Source organism: Oryx dammah, unplaced genomic scaffold, assembly GCF_014754425.2.
Source record: "Oryx dammah isolate SB20612 unplaced genomic scaffold, SCBI_Odam_1.1 HiC_scaffold_9, whole genome shotgun sequence".
Taxonomy (NCBI): domain Eukaryota; kingdom Metazoa; phylum Chordata; class Mammalia; order Artiodactyla; family Bovidae; genus Oryx; species Oryx dammah.
This window is the reverse complement of record NW_024070193.1, coordinates 16713708-16735268: the sequence shown is the minus strand read 5'-3', so window position 1 is coordinate 16735268 and position 21561 is coordinate 16713708. Positions and strand designations below refer to the sequence as shown.

General features: G+C 38.4%; 1 protein-coding gene across 1 annotated transcript in view; it reads left to right on the top strand.

Moving 5' to 3' along the window:
- The window catches only part of DNAH12 (dynein axonemal heavy chain 12), a 168404-nt gene that overhangs the window by 48241 nt on the left and 98602 nt on the right, over positions 1-21561 (top strand). Inside the window, exons 20-30 of the mRNA XM_040246424.1 lie at positions 1888-2082; positions 2905-3026; positions 3121-3403; positions 6198-6317; positions 6628-6784; positions 7017-7189; positions 10904-11056; positions 11521-11760; positions 12098-12343; positions 12672-12791; positions 19231-19340. Coding sequence (XP_040102358.1) covers positions 1888-2082; positions 2905-3026; positions 3121-3403; positions 6198-6317; positions 6628-6784; positions 7017-7189; positions 10904-11056; positions 11521-11760; positions 12098-12343; positions 12672-12791; positions 19231-19340 — 1919 coding nt within the window. The remainder of the gene's footprint in view (positions 1-1887; positions 2083-2904; positions 3027-3120; positions 3404-6197; positions 6318-6627; positions 6785-7016; positions 7190-10903; positions 11057-11520; positions 11761-12097; positions 12344-12671; positions 12792-19230; positions 19341-21561) is intronic.

Genomic DNA, 21561 nt, shown 5'->3' with positions numbered 1-21561 from the left:
GTTTGTCAGATAGCTTTGTTGAAATACAGGAACAGATATCTACCTTAAAATTAATGTGAAAATATATAGAACAGGTAAGACTTTAATGATTTTGAAAAGAACAAATGATGTTTTATTAAGAAAAATCTTCTCCTATGACAGTGATAGATTTGGAAGGAAAACAGTTGGTATTATTTAATCTAACTTTAGCTAGCCTAGGCCCTGTTTCATAGTATATTCTTGTAACTTGTAGTGAAGTTCTATATACTGTACTTTATATTTGAGAACTAGCTTGAGAACCATTTAGAATAATTAATGAATTATTTTCCACTTAAGAAAACAAGTGATATTTGAGGCTGTAAGATTATTTAATGTCATGACCTTATAGTTGATGTGAGTAAATACAGATTATTTACTGTAAATAAATAAATTATAATAACTAGGAGCTTTAGTATCAATATTCTAACTGGAGACTATATAAAGTGGAAAAAAGATCAGCAACAACTGGATTTTCTCCCTAGTATTTATTGACTTCTAAATATGTGCCGGATACTACTCTAGGAGCTTCACATTTATTAACTCATTTAATCCTCAGAGCAGACAACCAGGATAGGCACATTATTATCAGTATTCATGGATAAGGAAACCAAGGATAGAAAATTTACCCAAGTTCACACAGCTAAAAATGACAAAGCTGAAATTCAAAATAAAGCAGTCTGGTTTTAATTTAGGCATAGTGTTGTTATGGGGCACCTTCCAGTTCCAGTTCCAGTTCAGTAGCTCAGTCGTGTCCAACTCTTTGCGACCCCATGAATCACAGCACGCCAGGCCTCCCTGCCATCAGCTTTGAATATTTGGAGAAGACAAAGAGTTATGTTCTTCTAAAAGGCTTCCCTAGTGGCTCAGACGGTAAAGTGTCTGTCTGCAATGCAGGAGACCCAGGTTCGATCCCTCGGCTGGGAAGATCCCCTGGAGAAGGAAATGGCAGCCCACTCCAGTATTCTTGCCTGGAAAATCCCATGGACCGTGGAGCCTGGTAGGCTACTGTCCATGGGGTCGCAAAGAGTCAGACACGACTGAGCGACTTCACTTTCACTTTGAAAAGGATATAACGCTGCACATCTTGCCTTGAGTCAGGTTGACTTAACCCTTTCCTGATAAGATGTCTTTTGCAAGTACTTCTTCTTTGACAAAGGAGAATTTATAAGACAAATTTGAAAGCTCTCTTAGAGGTTTTCAAACAAAAATGTGAGGCCAATCTCTTGATGTATAGTATCTCAGGCCATAGATTTAAGAATCAAAGAGAGATTATATACATGATCCTTGGCTAATGAAATATCTAATGGATTCTTGGAGATGTGTGGTAATAAGATTCCCCCCTCCAAATTGTGTTGACGTAGAGCAAATTGTATGGACATTTCTCAGTGTGGCACTAATGACATTTTGGGGTAAATAATTCTTTGTTGTGGGAGTTGTCCTGTATTTAGCAGCATCCATGACCTTTTCCATTTGATATAGGTAGAACCCTCACCCCACTAGTTGTGACAAATGAAAATGCCTCCAGACATTGTGAAATGTCTTTGAGGTGAGGGCAAAATAGGCCCTAGGTTGATAACCACTGGTGTGGAGCAGATATATTCCTGGATGCTTTTTAAACTTGAGACAGTTCACCTAGGGATTAGGAAATTGGTCTAAATAACTATACTCATTTACAGTTGTGAGTTTTAATGATTTAGGAAAACTTCAGACCTCCCAGTTTTTCAAAGCCAGTGTGAGACACCCACAAGTGACTTTGAGCTGTTTTGCACTGATTCAAAAATAACAGTGAATTTAAAATGCATAGCCTTTGTTATAATTTATAGGGTTCCTTTAATAACTGGAATTTAGTATAATATGCTTTCCATTAAGGCATGGGAGGACCGTTTGATTCGAATACAAGAAACGATTGATGAATGGTTAAAGGTACAAGCTCACTGGCTATACTTGGAGCCCATTTTTTGCTCTGAGGATATCATGCAACAGATGCCAGAAGAAGGGCGTCAGTTTCAGACAGTAGACAGACACTGGAGGGATATCATGAAGTTTTGTGCGAAAGATCCAAAGGTGAAACATTTGTTTTCTCTCTTTCAAATAAAGGGGAAACCTTTATTTCTGGCTATTACAAAAGGCATTTCACTTTTTTTCCAACTACAGAAATAAAACCTACTCATTGTATACAAACTGGAAAGCTCAGGGAAATAAAAGGAAGCATAAGTAGTTTTACTTTTCAGTTCTTAAGATACACTATTCATAACCCTTTAATATGTATAGTGATGCTGCTTCAAATGTGCATTTAACTTACTTGGCTTCTAGAATGTATACTCCATGCTTCCTCTTGTAAAGTAAACAGTAAAGGGTACTTCCCTGGTGGTCCAGTGGCTAGGATGCCATGCTTCCAATGCAGGGGGCCTGAGTTCGATCCCAGGTCAGGGAACTAGATCCCACATGCCACAACTAAGACCCAGTACAGCCAAATAAATAAATGAAAATAACTATTTAGAAAAAAATAAATAGTAAAAAAAATTAATAGTAAAAGATTTTATTGAACCTTTTAAGAGTGTAAAAATAGACTGTTTATAGTTGACAGTTGTAAATGTAAAAATTAAATCACAAACAAAACTAACATATTCTTACCCTATCATTCAGAAGAATACAGGAAAAATGAAAATATGTATGACAATCATAATTTCTCACTTATAACTATCAACTTTGGGTAAGAATACTTATGGTTTACTGAATTTTAATAGTTTTACATTACGAAAAACTTCCTGACAATTTTTGTAAGTCTTTTGACATCTTAACATTTTTGACGTATAAGTTAATGTTGAGAGCTTATCATTATATCTGGTATATAAGTTCTGACCTGAATTAATGGGTCTCTTTTAGGTTCTTGCTGCTACTTCTTTAACAGGTTTACTGGAAAAACTGCAGAACTGCAATGAACTTTTGGAGAAAATTATGAAAGGCCTTAACGCATATCTTGAAAAAAAACGACTTTTCTTCCCTCGGTATGATGAATAATCAATTGTGCTATCATTAAAGCATTTTCTGAGGTGCAATGAATTATAACTAAAGCTTTTGTATTTGCATGGTTTTTCCTAGTTTTTTCTTCTTATCTAATGATGAAATGCTAGAGATTCTGTCAGAGACCAAAGATCCACTTAGAGTTCAGCCTCACTTGAAAAAATGCTTTGAAGGCATCGCCAAATTGGAGTTCCTTCCCAATTTGGATATTAAGGCCATGTATAGCTCTGAAGGTGAGCGAGTGGAGCTGATTGCACTAATTTCCACATCTGCAGCTCGAGGTGCCGTGGAAAAGTGGCTCATTCAAGTAGAAGATTTGATGCTTCGAAGTATTCGTGATGTGATCGCGGCAGCCAGGCTGGTGTGTTTCCTAGAATTTAATGTATATCCTATATTCTGTAAATGCTTTTTTTTTTAAGGAGATTTTTGAATGAGTACCAGTACATTAACACTTAAGGGTCTTACTCTTTTAAGCCATTTATTATTTTTTTTACTCTGTTCCTAACATTATTATTAAAGTAGTAATGGTAATAAGAATTTATAATAATGTGCAATTAGGTGCTCCAAAAAAAAAAAAAAAAGGTGCTATGAGAAAGAATAATAAGGTGTATCTAATTTGGAGTGAGGAAGGTAGGTTACTAGCAATAGGCTCTTAGAGAAAGGAAAATTGAAACCAAGACCCAAAGGGTAAGTAGGAATTAACCAAATAGAGAGCAAATGGAAGACCATCTAGGATATCCTGTGTGAAGGCCATGGGGTCAGAAGGAATGTCAGACATGGGTGTTAAATGCGTGATATGGTTTACTTATTGCTGTTTGCACTCAAACAATTACTTAAAAACTCATAATGAGATAAACATTAAAGGAAGATCTATAATATTTGAGAGAAATATAACATGTAGGCACTACATGTACCTCACTTAGGCTAATTCAATAAACCTGATCTTGAACGATAATAAATTTCAGTATATTTCTTCCTCTAGGACCACAAAGGAACAGTTGTATAGTAAAAATATCATTTTAAAAGGCATTGCAGTCTTCTCTTGTGGGTCAGTGGCTGAGACTCTGAGCTCCTAGTGCAGGGGCCCTGGGTTTTTATCCCTGGTCAGGGAACTAGATCCCACATGTAGTCTTACATGCTGCAACTTAAGTCCTGGCTCAGCCAAATAAATATATGATTAAAAAAAAAAAAAAGAGGCATTGCAGCCTTATACCCAGCAACTCACTTTGAGTAAGAATCCTTTTTCCTTTTTCCTTCACCAAAAGCCCTATGAGAATCATCTTGCAGTGTCTATTCTGTTCAGTTTCAAAGTTCTTGCAGAGAAATCTTGACTTTTTCTCTCCATTTTCTATCTATGATTCCAAAGCACAAAGGAAAGAGTCAACATCATCCATGAAAGTATTTCCTTAATCTGTATAGAAATTTGCCTTCTGTGTACCTAGCATTGGCTCATCCGTTCTTTGAAACCTAGGTTAGTTTGTTATTTGCATTTATTCATAAATATTTATAAATGTTATAAATGTTAGATATTTTAAAAATGTCATGGACTGTCCTAGTGCAGCTCAGACAGTAAAGAATGACCCAGGTTCAATCCCTGGGTTGGGAAGATTCCCTGGAGAAGGGCATGACTACCCACTCCAATATTCTTGGTTGGAGAATTCCATGGAGAGAGAAGCCTGGCGGGCTACAGTCCGTGGTATCACAAAGAGTCAAACAAGACTGAGCCACTAACACTTTCTCTTTTTTCATAAATATTACTAAAAATGCATTTTAATAATTAATATTTATATCCTTATGCTTCCTTTGTGGCTCAGCTGGTAAAGAATCTGCTGCAGTGAGGGGGACCTGGGTTCTATCCCTTGGTTGGGAAGATCCCCTGGAGGAGGAAATGGCAACCCACTCCAGAATTCTGGCCTGGAGAATTCCATGGTCTGTGTAGTCCATGGGGTCACAAAGAATCGGACACAACTGAGCGACTTCACTTTCACTTTCATCCTTATGCTTAATAGTCTTATATCCAAGATGGTGTCATTGTATTAAAAATATAGTTTCCAGGGAATTCCCTGGTGGTCCAGAGGTTAGGACTTGGTGCTTTCACTACCGTACCCTGGATTCAATCCTTGGTCAAGGAACTAAGATCCCACAAGCTATGCAACACAGCCAATAAATAGATAAATATGTATATACATATGGGTATAAATTCCATTAGTATCAACTTTATACTTTGCTCTGCATTTGGTTTTTTTTTTCAGCTTTTAATTTAGTTCTATTATTATCATTTACTTTAGAAACAAGTTATTTTAAAATTTTTATTTATTTTTATTTTTTAATTGGTGGAAAATTGCCTTAAAATGTGTTGGTTTGTGCTATATGACAACATGAATCAGTCATGATTATATTTATATCTCCTTCCTCTTGAGCCTCTCTCCCCTCCTCCCATCCCACTGCTCTAGAGCATCCCATCCCACAGAGCACCAGGCAGCAACAAGTTATTTTTAAAAAGGCTACCCCTCCAATAAATCCACTTAAGTGCCTTTTGAACATAAAAAAATTTAGAAGAAATGAAAGTATACTTTGAACTCATAGCATAGATTGTTCAATTGTGTATAACTGGACAAATATATAATTGTTCAAATTATATACACTGGTCATACAAGTTTTTAGAAATAATACAAGGGTTCTAGCTACTAAGTCAGTCTAGCTACAAGATGGTGTAGTCTTCTTTTCAGTTAAATCTTGGCATCAATATATGTAAATTGCTAGGCTGATTTATTTTTTAACCTTAATAAACCCTCATATCTCATTATAATAGAAGTAATATGTATATTATATAGAAAATTGACAACTCCCCACAGCAAAGAAACATAAAAATCCTATGGAAAATAGCTTTCCGAAGAATCAATAATCAGATTCTTCCAGAGATAACTGATTATTGACATATGGGTGCTCATCTTTCTATTCTTTTATCAGTAAACAAATATTTAAAATATATGGCTTATAAAAAAATTTCAGATCTTTTAAATAGTCATCTAAAATTTTTCATGAATATATTCTAGCCTACAAATGTAACCAATATCGTACTTACTTATTGTTAATCATTAAGCTTTTTTCCTCTTGTCACCTTTTAAACTTAGAAATACACTTTAATTATTCAGGCTTATCCAGAATCTGCAAGAAGAGACTGGGTTCGAGAGTGGCCTGGCCAGGTGGTACTTTGTGTTTCTCAAATGTTCTGGACCTCTGAGACACAGGAAGTTATAAGTGGTGGAACAGAGGTAAAGCATATTTTAAGTAACATTCTTTTCTACATGCTATATATATATATATGTATATTTTAGTTAGCTTATTTATCATTTTCAAGGCCAATCTTCCTCCACTTTCTACATGTAGCATTAAAATTGCACAATTATTTAAAAATTGGTCCTTAATTTTTATTATGCATTGACAAAAGTTATTCTGTTCTAGAATTCATTTTTATACTGAGCTACATTGTGAAGTCAGAATCATTTTGTTAAAGAGTAAATGTATAAAGTGCACATTTTGGCTACTATATAATGTTAGTTTAATTTTTTTTTTATTTTGTAGGGATTAAAGAAGTACTATAAGGAACTTCAGAATCAACTAAATGATATTGTGGAGCTGGTAAGAGGAAAACTATCGAAGCAGACCAGGATTACTCTGGGGGCTTTGGTTACTATCGATGTCCATGCTAGAGATGTGGTCATGGACATGATTGATATGGGTATGTGACTTCTTTTTAATATTGAAGATAAAATATTGATAGTTTCTAGAAACAAGAACTTATACTATATGTCTTTTTCTCTCTCAGCAGAATTTATTTTATATGATCTTTTCTATAAATTAGAATACTAATTGTTAATAGTTTTGGAAACAATGATAAAACATCTAGTTTTCAAGTTATTTCCATTTCAGGATTATGTGTCTTGTGTCTTGTTTTACTTTATTCCTTCCAGGTGTCTCACACGATACAGATTTCCAGTGGCTTGCTCAGCTTCGTTATTATTGGGAATATGAAAACGCTCGAGTTCGTATCATTAATTGCAACGTAAAATATGCTTATGAATATCTTGGTAACTCACCTCGACTTGTCATTACTCCTCTAACTGACAGATGTTACAGAACATTGGTATGTGTTTAGATTATTTTAATTTACACATTAAAGATTACTATTTGATTTGGTATCATATTTTCTTGTCCAAATTTAACATGGCTATCCTCATTTCATTCTCTTATCTGTAAGTTGACTATAGCTATAGTCAAAGGAAGGATAGCTTCCTTTTCTAATCCCAAATTCCCTTTATGTGAAGTTATAAAAATGAATATTTACTTCTGAGTGTTTTAGTAGAACATGAGTGTGTTTGAATTCTGTTTGAAAATCACGAGCCACTCCCTTTGGGGATAATTAGAAAAAGGAAGGTACTGGAGATTTAAAGAAAAAGCCAGAGCTTCAGAAAATGACATCAGTTTTTTCAGTGGAGTTCTGGGAGAGATGACAAGATGAAGGAAGTACATTTGAGCCTTAGAACTCCAAGTTAGTGTTGTTGAATAGGAGAGGGAGAGCTGAGGTGTAAGCAGGTGATGCTGAGGGCTGCCCTTGTCGGGAAGCTATGGAAGATAAAGCCATGACTACAAAACAAACAGACAAAACACCTCTGGGAATAGTGTTGTCAGATAAAATACAAGACTTTCAGGTTAATTTGAATTTCAAATCAACAGTGAAAAATTTGTCAGTAGAAGTATGTCCTAATTACTACACGGACATACTTATACTAACAATTATCCATTGTTTATCTGATTTTCAAATGTAACTGGGCATCCTGTATTTTAATTTGCTAAGTCTGGCAACCCTATCTGGGCATTGAGGAGGAGACTCAAGAAACAAGCTAGAGGGGCAGGATGGGGTGGGAGGTGGGAAGGAGGTTCAGGAGGGAAGGGACATACGTAAACCTATGGCTGATTCATGTTGGTGTATGGCAGAAACCAACAAAATATTATAAAGCAATTATCCTTCAATTAAAAACAAAAAAAGAAACACCAATCCACTTGTACTAAGTAAGTTAAAGTGTCTTTGAGTTGTCTGTAAGCAGAGATAAAACAGGGATTCTTGGGCAAATGATTGTCTAGGGAATGTTCTCAGTCAAAGCCTGTAAGAAAATGAAGAAAGCAGAGGGGGAAGCTAAGCAAGGATGTGGTTTCTGTGGATGTACGGCCTAACCTGATCTCACAGGGAGCTTTGGAGCATGAATGGCATCACAGACACACTTCACTTTAAGGCAAAGAGGTCTAACTTTTCTATCCCTTTATTGTCACCGGCTATGGGTCCCTCCTGAGGCTAGGGGTGTGAATAAGCATTCAGATATTTGTGACTGAGGGAGCTCCTGACTGAGGGCAAACCTCAGGAGACAAGGACAGTCGTGAGCTATTTGTAGATGACACCCACAGCAATCAGAAGGACGGAAGCAGTGACCAGTAAAAGAATCTGAGTAAGATTGTAGTGCATCTATGATAAAATATTTCACCAAGTCCTCTTTCTCAAGAAGCTACCAGAAGGCTAGACTGTGTCTGTCTTATCCTCTACTCTAGTGATGGACAAGTACCTACGTTACTCCCTAGGATTTGTTGAGTAAATGAATCTCAAGTTGCTGTGTCCTATCTCAGAGCTCACTGAAGTGAGCTGTGAATATTTGTAAGGTGGACCCTAGCAACTTTGAGGTATAAAATCAGAATCACATTAAACACTTGTATAGAACATTAAACACTGGAAAAATCTCCTACTGTAGTTAATATCCATAATAAAGAGAACACATTTATAAGCATTTTTTGGAAATTTTTATAAAGAAAGGAGAGACTGAGGTTTCCAGCAGTCACATTAATGGACCTTAACAGTATAGTATTTACTACAAATTTATGACGGGTGAAGTATCATTGATACTGCATTTATTTAATAAGCTGTCTCTGTTGTTTGATTTTAGTAAAGGTGAAAATATTTAAGGTTTTCATAGGTCTATTAATTATTTTTTAAAATGTTTCATTTCTTAGAGCAGTTTTAGGTTCACAGAAAAATTAAGCAGAAGGAATAGAGAGTTCCCATATACTCCCTGTCCCGCCATATATATAGTCTTGGCCCTTTAACCCTGTTTTATCTAAAAGCAGCTAAGTTTCACAAACTCTCATAGAGTTTTTCATGAAACAAACTTCATAGTTAGAGCTGACTGTAACTTGTATGCTTCTAAAAATTTCCAGCCATTGTTATAATCACTGTGCAGACTCAAAAAGAATTCAGTTGCTGCTGATGTTACTCTTAAGGAACTTAAAAACTGAGAGAGGGAAAAAAATGTACTTAGTTAACTGTAATATAAGTGTTATTGAACTACGTTCATTTGCCTAACTCATCACAGCAAGCCAAACACTGAAATGCTGAGGTTTGCAGCAGAGAAAGTGTTTATTCACAGAGTAGCCAAGCATGGAGACAGGAAAGCAACTTAGATTTCCCTTCCTGAAGGCTCAGGGCTCAGGGTATTCATGGGATAAAGCTGAAGTATGGGAAGCATGGGGAGGCTGTTATCGCTCTGCTCTCATGCAGCCAGGCCACAGGCTTTTTTTACATTTGCTTCTTCTCAGCAAAGCTCAGAAAGGAGTGGAGTTAGCTTGCTCTGAGGGTGGAGATTTTGGCCTCTGACATCAAAAGGTCACTGAGCTGACACTTGCCCCTGTCCAGATGGAGGATCGGTGGTCTTAACCCTCTTAATCAGCTCAAGCTTGATTTGACACAGAAGACTCCAGATTTGTAAAAGACAACTTGGGCAACCACCCCAGTGCCCAGGCTACGCTTGGAGGATATGCCAGCTTATATAAAAACAGTAAGAGTGGAGTCCAGTAGGCAAAGGCAGGTCACAGTTTGCCATGCACCAGGGGATAACTGGTAACTGGTTTCACAATGAAGGTGATGCTCCTGGTAAGAGAAATACAGAGCGGTGCTATGGGGATGGAGAAAATGAAGAACATACCAAGAGTGTAATGCAACAGCCAGGGTGAATCATAGATGAACGGATATAGTAGGGCATCTCTGTATGTTCCCATTAATGGGCCTCCATGTATTACCCTCAGCTTTTGGTGTTTTCTCTCCTTTCATCTAGCTATCAAGATCGTCATAATTGGTCTCTACAAACGTTTCTGTAAGCACTTTTTTTTTTTAAGTGACATGTTATTTTTAATGTTTATTTCTGTCTTTTTGGTGTGCTGCACAGGCTTTTTCTCTAGCTGTGGCAAGCGGGGGCTACTCTCTAGTTGCGGTGCACGAGCTTCCCACTGGCAGTGGCTTCCCTTGTTGCAGAGCAGAGGCTCGAGGGCCTCAGGCTTCAGAAGCGGAGGCTCCTGAGCTCCAGAACACAGGCTGTAGTTGTGGTGCATGGGCTTACTTGCTCTGAAGCATGTGAAACTTTGCCAGATCAGGAATTACCCCCATGCCTCCTGCATTAGCAGGGGGCCACCTGGGAAGCCCTCCACACACTTTTAATTAAACATTTCTGATCAAATGTTAACACTTCAAGGCTGGATTCTCTTTGTTTTTAAAAAGGTGAATGGAATACATATGAAGTATTAGACAATAAGGAGATTTTCATACATTTTAACTTTTTTTAGATCCTTTAAACCACTTTTTCTTGTTGCAGCTACAGAAATGAGTTCTAAAAATCAATGATGTATGTAATTGCATTACTGTCTCTGAAGCTACAAATAAGACTGAGTCCATTTTATTAATATAAGCAATTTTCCTGTTATAGAGTTTTTGTTTGTTTTCAGTTAAGCATAGATTTCTTTTCACATTTGTTTTTCTTTTCAGATAGGTGCCTTCTATTTAAACCTTGGAGGTGCTCCAGAAGGGCCAGCAGGCACAGGAAAAACGGAAACCACCAAGGACTTGGCTAAAGCTCTTGCTGTACAGTGCGTGGTATTCAACTGTTCAGATGGGCTAGACTATCTAGCAATGGGAAAGGTAAAGTTACATATTAAATATTACAAGTAGTTTATAGTTAGGGCTAACTGGATAAGCTGAAGCAAATCCATATTTAAAATACTGATTGTGGTTTATGCATTATTTGAACTCTTTTCTTTTAATGGTTAAAGGCATTGTTTTTATCCCTTTGGGGTTTTTATTGAGCTTAACTTTCAATTTTGACTTAAAAGCTTTGCAAGTTTCTCACATGGTAAAGAATCTTCCTGAAATGTGGGAGACAGGAGTTTGATCCCTGGGTCGGGAAGATCCCCTGGGGATGGAAATGGCAACGCTGTCCTGTGTTCTTGCCTGGAGTACTCCATGGACAGTATAGTTGACTCGCAAAGAATCAGACATAACTGAGCAACTAACACACGCACTTCAATTTTGACTTACACGGTTAAATATTTATTTTCACAAAAGATGCCCTTTCCTACGAAAATCGTCGTTTTTCTTGTCCTTAGTTTTTTAAAGGATTGGCTTCTTCTGGTGCTTGGGCTTGCTTTGATGAATTTAATCGAATTGAGTTGGAAGTGCTATCAGTGGTAGCTCAACAGATCCTTTGCATTCAGAGAGCCATTCAACAGAAGCTGGAAGTGTTTACTTTTGAAGGGACAGAACTTAAACTCAATCCAAACTGTTTCGTAGCTATCACCATGAATCCTGGCTATGCAGGACGTTCTGAATTACCAGATAATCTTAAGGTAATATATATTTTTTAAAGAGTGTAAATTTGGTAATCAGCATAATCTACTCAAAATGGTACACTTTTCTCACATGTATTTGTAATCTCCCTTTTACCTTTTTCATTTGCTGTAAGGTAAACCTGTCAAGACTTTTTTTAATGTCTAAAAAAATATTAGAATATTAGAGAACATAAAACTGCTAAAATGCTACTGAATAAACTAAAGAGTTAGTGAAAAGGTGCTGCACTGGGGGCATAAACTTGAATATCAGCCCATTATCTTTGGGTGCTTATGCTCAGCTTTAAACCCTGTTTTCTTTATGTAAATAAAATATTTCACTTGTTTTATGCTTCAGGTGCTTTTCAGAACAGTGGCTATGATGGTTCCAAACTATGCCCTCATAGCAGAAATCTCCCTCTACTCCTATGGATTTCTGAATGCAAAACCTCTGTCTGTGAAGATAGTAATGACCTATAGGCTCTGCTCAGAGCAGCTCTCATCACAGTTTCATTATGACTATGGAATGCGAGCAGTAAAAGCAGTTTTAATAGCTGCTGGAAACCTAAAACTAAAATATCCAAATGAAAATGAAGATATTCTTGTAAGTATTAAATATGTATGTTGTGAAAGTTTCCATTAAAAAATAATTTTTTTCAGCAAGGTTGATTGTGAACTATATAGATAGGCAGATAAGAGTTGTTATTTTCAGCCTTTTTATGTGGGGTTGAAATGACAGTTTTGAGGTTCTGGTTTTCATTATAATTTACAGGAATCCAAGGACCTTTCTGTTTGATAAGTGTAGTAGTGGCTTTTTAGTATAGGGATTCCATGAAATAATATGAAACAAACTTTGACTTTGGTGAGGTGGGGGCAAGAGGAGGGCCAATACTGGCAATTAATCTGTATTGCACTTTTTGATTGATTTTTAGCTTCTTCGATCAATTAAAGATGTAAATGAACCAAAGTTTTTGTCACATGATATACCCTTATTTAGTGGAATAACTAGTGACTTATTTCCTGGTGTTAAACTTCCTGAAGCTGACTATCATGTAAGTAAACCTCTGAGAATGATTTGTTCTTCAAATAAATTCATCTGGTGACTCAGCAGTTTTTCAAGTTTTATTAAATGAGTGAATTATTCTATTAGGAAGATAAACCTCTGTTTTGGCCACTCTGATTAATAAGGAAGAGTAAATTTCAGTGTGTGTGCTCAGTTGTTCGGTCGTGTCTGGCTCTTTGCAACCCCATGGACTATAGCCTGCCATGCTCCTCTGTCCATGGGCTTTCCCAGGCAACAGTACTAGAGTAGGATGCCATGCCCTTCTCCAGGGAAATTTTAGTGCTTTATGTTATATGATACCAGGGTTAACAAGTTTCAGGTCAAAGATAATGTTACTATAAAAGAACACATTTTATTTCCTGTATTCTATCTCGTGATTTATAATATTTACTACTAAATATACTTCCCTGGTGGCTCAGATTGTAAAGAATCTGCCTGCAATGCAGGAGACCTGGGTTCAATCCCTGGGTCAGGAAGATTCCCTGGTGAAGGGAATGGCTCCCCACTCCAGTATTCTTGCCTGGAGAATTCCATGGACAGAGGAACCTGTAGGGTTACAGTCCATGGATTTGCGAAGAATTGGACACGACTGAGTGATTAACAGAATGTCAATCTCAGCCTGATAAATGTGTCTCTTAGTTTTTCAGGGTTCTCTGAGAAACTGCCAGATTTCTCCTTGTAGGTTTCTAGGTCCCCCAGTGAGAAGGGGACATGTATTCCAGTAATCCCTCTGTTCCCATCAGTTACCTCCCGAAGAGGATAAAAGCCTGGTTTTGCAAAAGTGGGGGCTAACTTTGCACCTGATTGGAGCACCACTGGGGAAAGCAATGGTGCTTGTTAACCCTGGTATCATATAATATAAAGTACTAAAATTTCCCTGGAGAAAGGCATGGCATCCTACTGGGGTAACTGATTTGGGGGTTTCTATTTTGATAGGGTAAGGTGAGGGGGCAAAAGCTGAAGAAGATGGTGAGAGGAAGAAATGGAGTTTGAAAGAGTCCATGAAAAAATGTAGCTCCAAATCTTTTGGGGGCAATGCAGAAATAGAGGCTTAACACAAACAAGACTCACTCAGACTTTTTTCTTTCATATTTTAATTTTATACTGGAGTATAGTTGATTTACACTGTTGTATTAGGCTTCCCACGTGCTGCTAGTGGCAAAGAACCCCCCTGCCGATGCAGGACACACAGGAGATGCAGGTTCGATTCTTGGGTCTGGAAGGTCCCCTGGAGAAGGAAACGGCAACCCACTCCAGTAATATTGCCTGGAGAATCCCATGGACAGAGGAGCCTGGCAGACTACAGTCCATAGGGTCGCAAGAAGTTGGACGCAACTGAAGCAACTTAGCATGCATATGTACAGCTAAGTGATCCAGTTATATATGGATATGTATATCCATTCTTTTTCAGAGTCATTTCCCATATACGTTATTACAGAATACTGAGGAGAGATCCCTGTCTATATATTAGTAGGTCCCTCTTGCTCATCTATTTTATATAAAGTAGTGTCTAAAGTTAATCACAAATCCTAAATGATCCCTCGCCTCCACGTGTCTCTCTCACTTGCCACTTGAACCACACGTCTACTTTCCAAGTCTGTGACTCTGTTGTTATTTTGCAAAGAAGTTCATTTCTATCATGCATTTTTTTTGAAGGATCCACATAAAAGAGATATCACATATTTGCCATTCTCTGTCTGATATTTGCCATTCTCCTTCACCTAGTGTGACCATCTCTATGTCCTTCCATGTTGGGGCAATGACATGGTTTCATTCTTTTTTTAAGGCCAAATAATATTCCATTAAGTGTATGGACCACATCTTTATCCATTCAGACATTTAAGATGCTTCGGTGTCTTGGTTATTCTACATAGTGCTGCAGTGAGTTTTGGGATGTGTGTACCTTTTTGAACTATGGTTTTCTTGGGGTATTCTCCCAGAAGTGGGATTGCCAGATCAAATGATACCTTTGTTTTTCCTTCTGTACTTCACAGCACTACCAATTTGCATTCCTTCCAGCAGTGTGCAAAGGTTGCATAGGTTGCATGGAGAATTCCATGCCCTCTTCAGCATTTGCTGTTTGGAAACTTTCTGATGACGGCCATTCTAACTGGAGTCAGTTGATAACGCGTCGCAGATTCGAATTTGCAATTGTCTAAAAATTGGCTTATCATTGGCTAAAACTTAACAGTATAAATAAAATATACCTCTTGAATTTTCTTCTTGAAAACCAGCCCGTTCAAAAATTCTTTATCCATGATCTTTGTGAGGACATTTCGTCAGGGGCAGGTATTATATTTCTTTGCAGCAATGCAAATCTTGTGGATGTTAACTATGATAGCAACAGGGAGTCAAGTTGCTGTTATGAGAAACGGCCACAAGATGGGAGTACTTCCCCATCCCCAATCTGGAAAATAGACTTGGAGTCTTTTAGACAAATTCGTGTTCCTGATGGTAAATGAGAACAGAACAGGGGCAGAACAAAGACCCGAGGGCTTGTGTCTCTTTACCTCTGCCCCTCTTCCTTACCTATTCACCTCCTCTCACCCCTCTCAACCAAAGCCCAAGCCCTGCAAAAGCGTTTTGCCAAGAGTATTGAGGGTCAGTAGGTAGGCTGACTCTAAGCAAACTGGCTTTACCTGGGACCACACCACGAGGAGCTCTGGAGGGTGAAGGTTCTGAGAGATCTTCCTGGCATGCTGCTCCACTGTCCTTTGGAGGCATGAGTCTTGGCTTACCTGAAAAGGGCCTATCTGCATGCCGAAGCAGTGGTTTTATTCAGAGGAGACCCGGCACTTTTGGTAGAAGTGGGGATCATTTGCTGGCATGACCTCCTGAGCAGCCTCAAACTCACAGCACTCCTGCTTTGGGAGCCGAGTCTACTCAGGTCTAGGGATAAGAAACCAGCCTGGGTGACTCAGGTCCAGGAGAATAGAATAGACATTTTTTGCTCTTATGAGTGTTTCGTTTATTTGGATATTCTACTGCAGTGGAGTCGACATGCATCGTTCTCTTTGTTTGAGTTCTTCAGCTCCTTGATTCACTTCTACGTAAGCCTGTATCTATGATTTTTCAGATTCTCATCCCATGATGGTATTGCAGAGTGTTGAGTCAAATTTCCTGGGCCCTTCTGTGGGTCATTGGCTATGATATAGTTTTATGTGCATTTCCAGTAGTTTGGGGCCTCCTCATTGATCCTGCTCCCTGCTTCCCCCTGCCAACCTCCCTGTCTATGCCTTGGCAATGGTATGTTTCACGTGTAAGCCTGTGGGCCTGATTTTTGTGTGGGACACTGATGGGTTTCGATCATGTTTTAGATATCACCTGTAAGTGAAATCAGTCATACTTGTGTTCTGTCTGCCTCACTGGACTTAGTGTGAGCCTCTTCTGGTCCATAGAGTTGCTTAAAACAGCATGATTTCATTTTTTTCTGGGCTGAGTAACTGTCCACTGAGTATGGGTGGCATGCCTTCTTTCTCTCTTCATCTGTCCTCAGACACTTGGGTCGTTTCTCTGCCTTGGCTATTGTAAATAATACAGACACAACCATTACAGTGCCTGTGATTTTTGCAAGGATGCTCTTCTCTGGGTATCCTTCCAGGAAGAGATACACGATCTTGTGGTAGCTCCGTTTTTCTTTTCTTAAACAAACATCCAGACTGTTCTCCAGAGTGACTGTTGCCAGTTTACAGTCCCACCTCAGCATTGGAGAGTTCCCTATTCTTCCCCTACTCCACTCCCCAGACCTGGGGAGCCTCTTTTGAAGTGTTGATTTTGTAATGATTGCTGCCAGAGGATGCCTGGGTGTCTTTGTCTTGGGGTCTTTCTCCTCCTTAGAGATCCTGAGCATTTTCATTTCAGGTGATTTTTCTCTGTGACAAAGAGTGTAAATAAAATGTGGCTGTTGAAAAATGCATGTGGAGGGTCGGCTGTGTTTTGAGTTAGTTTTCATTAGGTGCCTCCATGAACCTTTCTTGATGGGGGAGGTCATCTGCATCCCCAATCCTGTGAACCTCAAGTACTCTGCAGCCATGCCTTCTCGTTGCAGTTCCAGAAAATGTCCACAAGGCGACAGCACTTCCTCATGCCTCACTTCGTTCACTGGGCCATCCTTCGTGGGTTGTCAGAGAGTGGAAGGTGCCCAAGGGCTCGTGTCTCTTTACCTCTGCCCCCCTTCCTCTACCCCTTCGCCTCCTCCCGACCACCTCAGTCAAACCCCAAGCCCCAAGCCCTGCAAAAGTGTTATGCCGAGGGTCCTGAGTGTCAGTTGGTGGGGTGACTGTAAGCAAGCTGGCTGTCATCAGGGAGCACAGCCCCGGGAGCCTTGGAGCCCTACGCCTCTCAGAGCTCTTCCAGGCACGCCTCTCCACCGTCCTTTGGCGGCTTGAGGCTCGGCTTAGGTGAAAAGGCCCCACCTGCATCCTGCGGTGGTGGTTTCATTCAGAGGGTACCCCCCGCCAAGTTCTGATGAAAGCGGGGCTCATTTGCTGGCACGTCCTCCCGAGCAGCCTCAATCCCACCCCAGTCCTGCTTTGGGAGCCGAGTCTGCCCAGGTCTAGGGTTGGTCCAGGTCCCAGTGGTATTGCTATGGTTAGACGTCCACTATTTTTTCTTGTTTGTGTCTGCTGAATGTACTGTGTTCTTTCTCCTCTGGTTGTTTTAAATGTTTTCTGTTTCCGTTCTTGACCCTGTGCCAAGTTTTGTTCATTTTGTACTTATCCTGCTTGGTATTTGCTGCACTTCTACTATCCGTGTATTACTTTCTTTCTCCAGAAAATTCTTATTATCTTTTAAAGTATTTCTTCTACCCAATTTCCTTTCCCCTGTCCTTCTGGGGCTCCAGTTACATGAATTAATATTTTTGACTATTTTATATTCTCACATGTCTCTTATGATCTGTTTCTGTTTTGTTTTTCATTGCTTTTATTATCTGTGCTTTAGTTTGGATACTTTTATTGACTTGTCTTTAAGATTTATGTTCCTTTCTTTGGCTTTGTTCAGTCTACCAATAAGCCTCTCCAATAAACTGTTAATTTTATCAATTTTATTTTTTTCAGCTTTATTTTATCCAGTTTGATTTTATTAAAAGGTTTCATTTCTTTGCTTAAATTCTTCATCTTTTCATCTATTTTTGTAATATTGTCTATGTTTTTTTATATATTTATAAAAGTCATTTTTTATCAGCTAATTATGACATCTGAGTCATCTGTGAGTTATTTTATTTACTATGTTTTTCCCCCTACTGATCAACAGCTATTTCTTCTTATGACTGTTAAAAATTGAGTAGAAAGTAAGAGGGTGAACTGATAGTATTTTCCTGTAGGAAAACCGTGTGTTTTTTCTTTGTAAGATAGCTAGGTTTAAAAAAAACAAAAAACAAAAAAAAAACCACATGTTTTTTTTGTCTTTGTGAGCTGCTGATCTTTTCAACCAGGAGTTGACCTGAGCCAGAGTCTTGCTGCACAAGTACTGATCATTAGTCTATCTCTGATTTCAAATGTCTTTAGAGTGAGAATTGTCCTAGCCTATGATAGGATCCTTCCTCTAGCAGCATTTTGGGATAAAAACATCCGAAGACTAAGAAAATCTCTTTCTGTGGGGGGTTTGTAGCTAAGGCCTTGATTTGTTGTGTCACTTCACACTCAGCAAAAGCATAGGCAGTGGAAAAACCAGCTCTATATTTGGAGCTCCTCCAGATTTATACGTCACAGGAACCTACATGGTCATTAGAATATCTGTCAATTTCTCCTAACTTCAGCAAACTTCCTCCTCAGTATAGCAGGTCAGTCCAATGCCTACCTGTCTGTACGTGCTTCTAGAAGTAAAACTGCAGCTGGTCTGTGTGAAAGGCTCATCCCTTTCTGGAATTTAGTCCCTTTAGACTTGTGCTCAGTGCTCAGCTGCTCAGTCGTGGCCAACTCTCTGCAACCCCTTGGCTGTAGCCCACCAGGCTTCTCTGTCAGTGGAGTTTTCTAGGCAGGAATATTGGAATGGTTTGCCATTTCTGAAATTTAGTTCCTTTAGACTTACGTGTATCCAAAATGCTCCTGTGTATTTACAGTTTTTATAATTTTTGTAACCTCTGTGTGTTTCTATTTACCATAGTGTGAAGGATTGTTTGGCATGTCCTTCTATATCCTAATCAAAAGTGAAATTCTGGAAAAACTAATAAGTTGTTTTCATGCAGCATATACCCAATGCTATGATGCCATGATCATTGATAATGGGGAACACTAATTTTTTAAAGTATTTTAATTCTACTTTTTCCTTTCTTAAGTAAAAAAAAAAAAGGTTTAAGAAATAGTTTACAAATATAAGAAGACACAATTTTATTATTTCTAAATGAAAAATCTATATTTATAAGACATGAATGATATGATTTATAACAGCATTTTGTAGAAATGCATTCCATTTTTCTTTTATTTTAGGAATTTTTGGAATGTGCTCATGAAGCCTGCAAAGTACATAATCTTCAGCCTGTGAAATTTTTTCTTGAAAAAATGATTCAGACATATGAGATGATGATCGTTAGACACGGGTAAGATTATAGATAGTTAGATGCCATAGTTAGCTGTTATTTTTTAAGTTAAACTATTAAAACAACTAAAATTTGTAAACCAAGAGTCAGCAAATTTTGCTAGGTGCAGTAGGGAGCAACCCTCCAACCCAACTCTACCCTAGCCAATCGCCATTCCAGTAACTTAAAAACAATGCTATATTTCTCTCATGCTACATGTCCAAAAAAGATTGGAAAGGAGCGCCCATTCAGTCAGTGATGTAGCACTAATGACCCTCCACAGTTTGCCCCTTTGATCATCAAATATGTTATTTGTTCTACTTTATGAACATTAAATACACTTTTACTTTCCCAGGGAGGCAACCCAAAAGTTCCAATCCATGAACCAGACTCAAAGTCTAGAATCTCTAGATGATGTATGATAGTCTATGTATCAGATTTGGAAGCTGTTCCTCTTGCTCCAGAGATCTAAAAATAGAAAAACAAGTTATCTGCCCTGCACACATCCAGTATTATAATAGTGGGTTTATCAGAACATGATTACCACAGCAAATACTCACATTCAGAAAGTGAACAGACAAAGCCAACACTTGTCAGCAGCAGTTCTGAAATTTAGCAAGGCCTGTTTGACCCTAATTCCATTGGCAGACTGACTGTGAAAGTACTCCAGTAGTTGGTACAGGCCCTACCAGGGAGTCAGAATCATTTTATACATAATTTATTGTAAAGGGTATCATTAAGTGGCTCTGGCCATTTTGTATTCATAATTTTTTATATATATAGTTTTTTTTCCTTTATATATATATATAGTTTTTTTTTTTCCTCCTGAGACAGCCTCCCCTACCAACTGTATAAACTGAGATCCCCATAAAACCTGGGTATACTTCTGTTTGGCTTTGCTCCCCAAGAGGGGTTTTCTGGGAACCTGTCCTCTGTGGACTTTGGTTCAACCTTGTGAGGGGTCTCCCCTCTCCATTTTCTTCCCTGGTCACATGTGAGATGGATAATAGAGAAAATTTCCTTGAGAGCTGAAAAATGTTTTCAGCCGGCTGTCTACCTATAGAAAGTTGATGTCTCAAAGGTCATGATTTTTTAAAGGCAGATTTTTTCTTTTAAAAAAAGCTTTTTGTATTATATAAATTTTCAAACATATGTAAAAATAGAGGGAATTAGTACAGTCAACCCTCATGCATTCAGTAACTAAGAGTCTTTTTTACATCTTAAACATTCACATTGTGTTTTAGCCTAGACTCATGGTTTCTTTGTCAGTCAGTTCTCTCAGAAACTTAATAAGCTCTTTTTCCATTTGATTCCAGGTGTGCCAGGAGCCACCAGAGTGGTCCTTATTAAGTCATACCTTTCTAAACATCCTTATAGTATCCTTGAACCTATCTGACTTAGTTGGTGGGCCCACATCCTTAATCTGTTTTCCCTAAATTATTTCACCATCCGGAAATGATTGCTGGGAACCATATTAACCTTTCATATCTTATAGTGAAGTGATACAGTAGCCCTGCTCTTGATTTGGTCTTTGATACTAGGCTAAGCTGATCTTTGTCGTTCAAAGATTTTCTCAACTTATCTCTTACCAGTTGCAGATGAGAATAAATCACTTCATTCAGTCTCTCAAATCTCTATTTCTCAGCTTTCTCTACTTTCATTCCTGCTTGCAAACTGGCCATATTTTCCTGAGCTCATTTCTTTTTGTAGTTCCTTGTTAAATGCATCTGTCAGCTGCCAATATATACTAATAATTTTCTGTTTACTATCTTTTCCCCCTAAAACCACAATTTCAACAGATTTATTATCTATCTCCCAGATTATTCAGGGGATAAATTTACCAAATGTTTGATCATTCAGTTCAGCTCAGTCACTCAGTCGTGTCCGACTCTTTGCGACCCTATGAACCACAGCATGCCAGGCATCCCTGTCCATCACCAACTCCCAGAGTTTATGCAATTTCATGTCCATTGAGTCGGTGATGCCATCCAATCATCTCATCTTCTGTAGTCTCCTCCTCCTGCCCTCAATCTTTCCCAGCATCACAGTCTTAAATGAGTCAGCTCTTTACATCAGGTGGCCAAAGTATTGGAGTTTCAGCTTCAACATCAGTCCTTCCAGTGAACACCCAGGACTGATCTCTTTTAGGATGGACTGGTTGGATCTCCTTGCAGTCCAAGGGACTCTCAAGAGTCTTCTCAAATACCGCAGTCCAAAAGCATCAGTTCTTCGGCACTCAGCT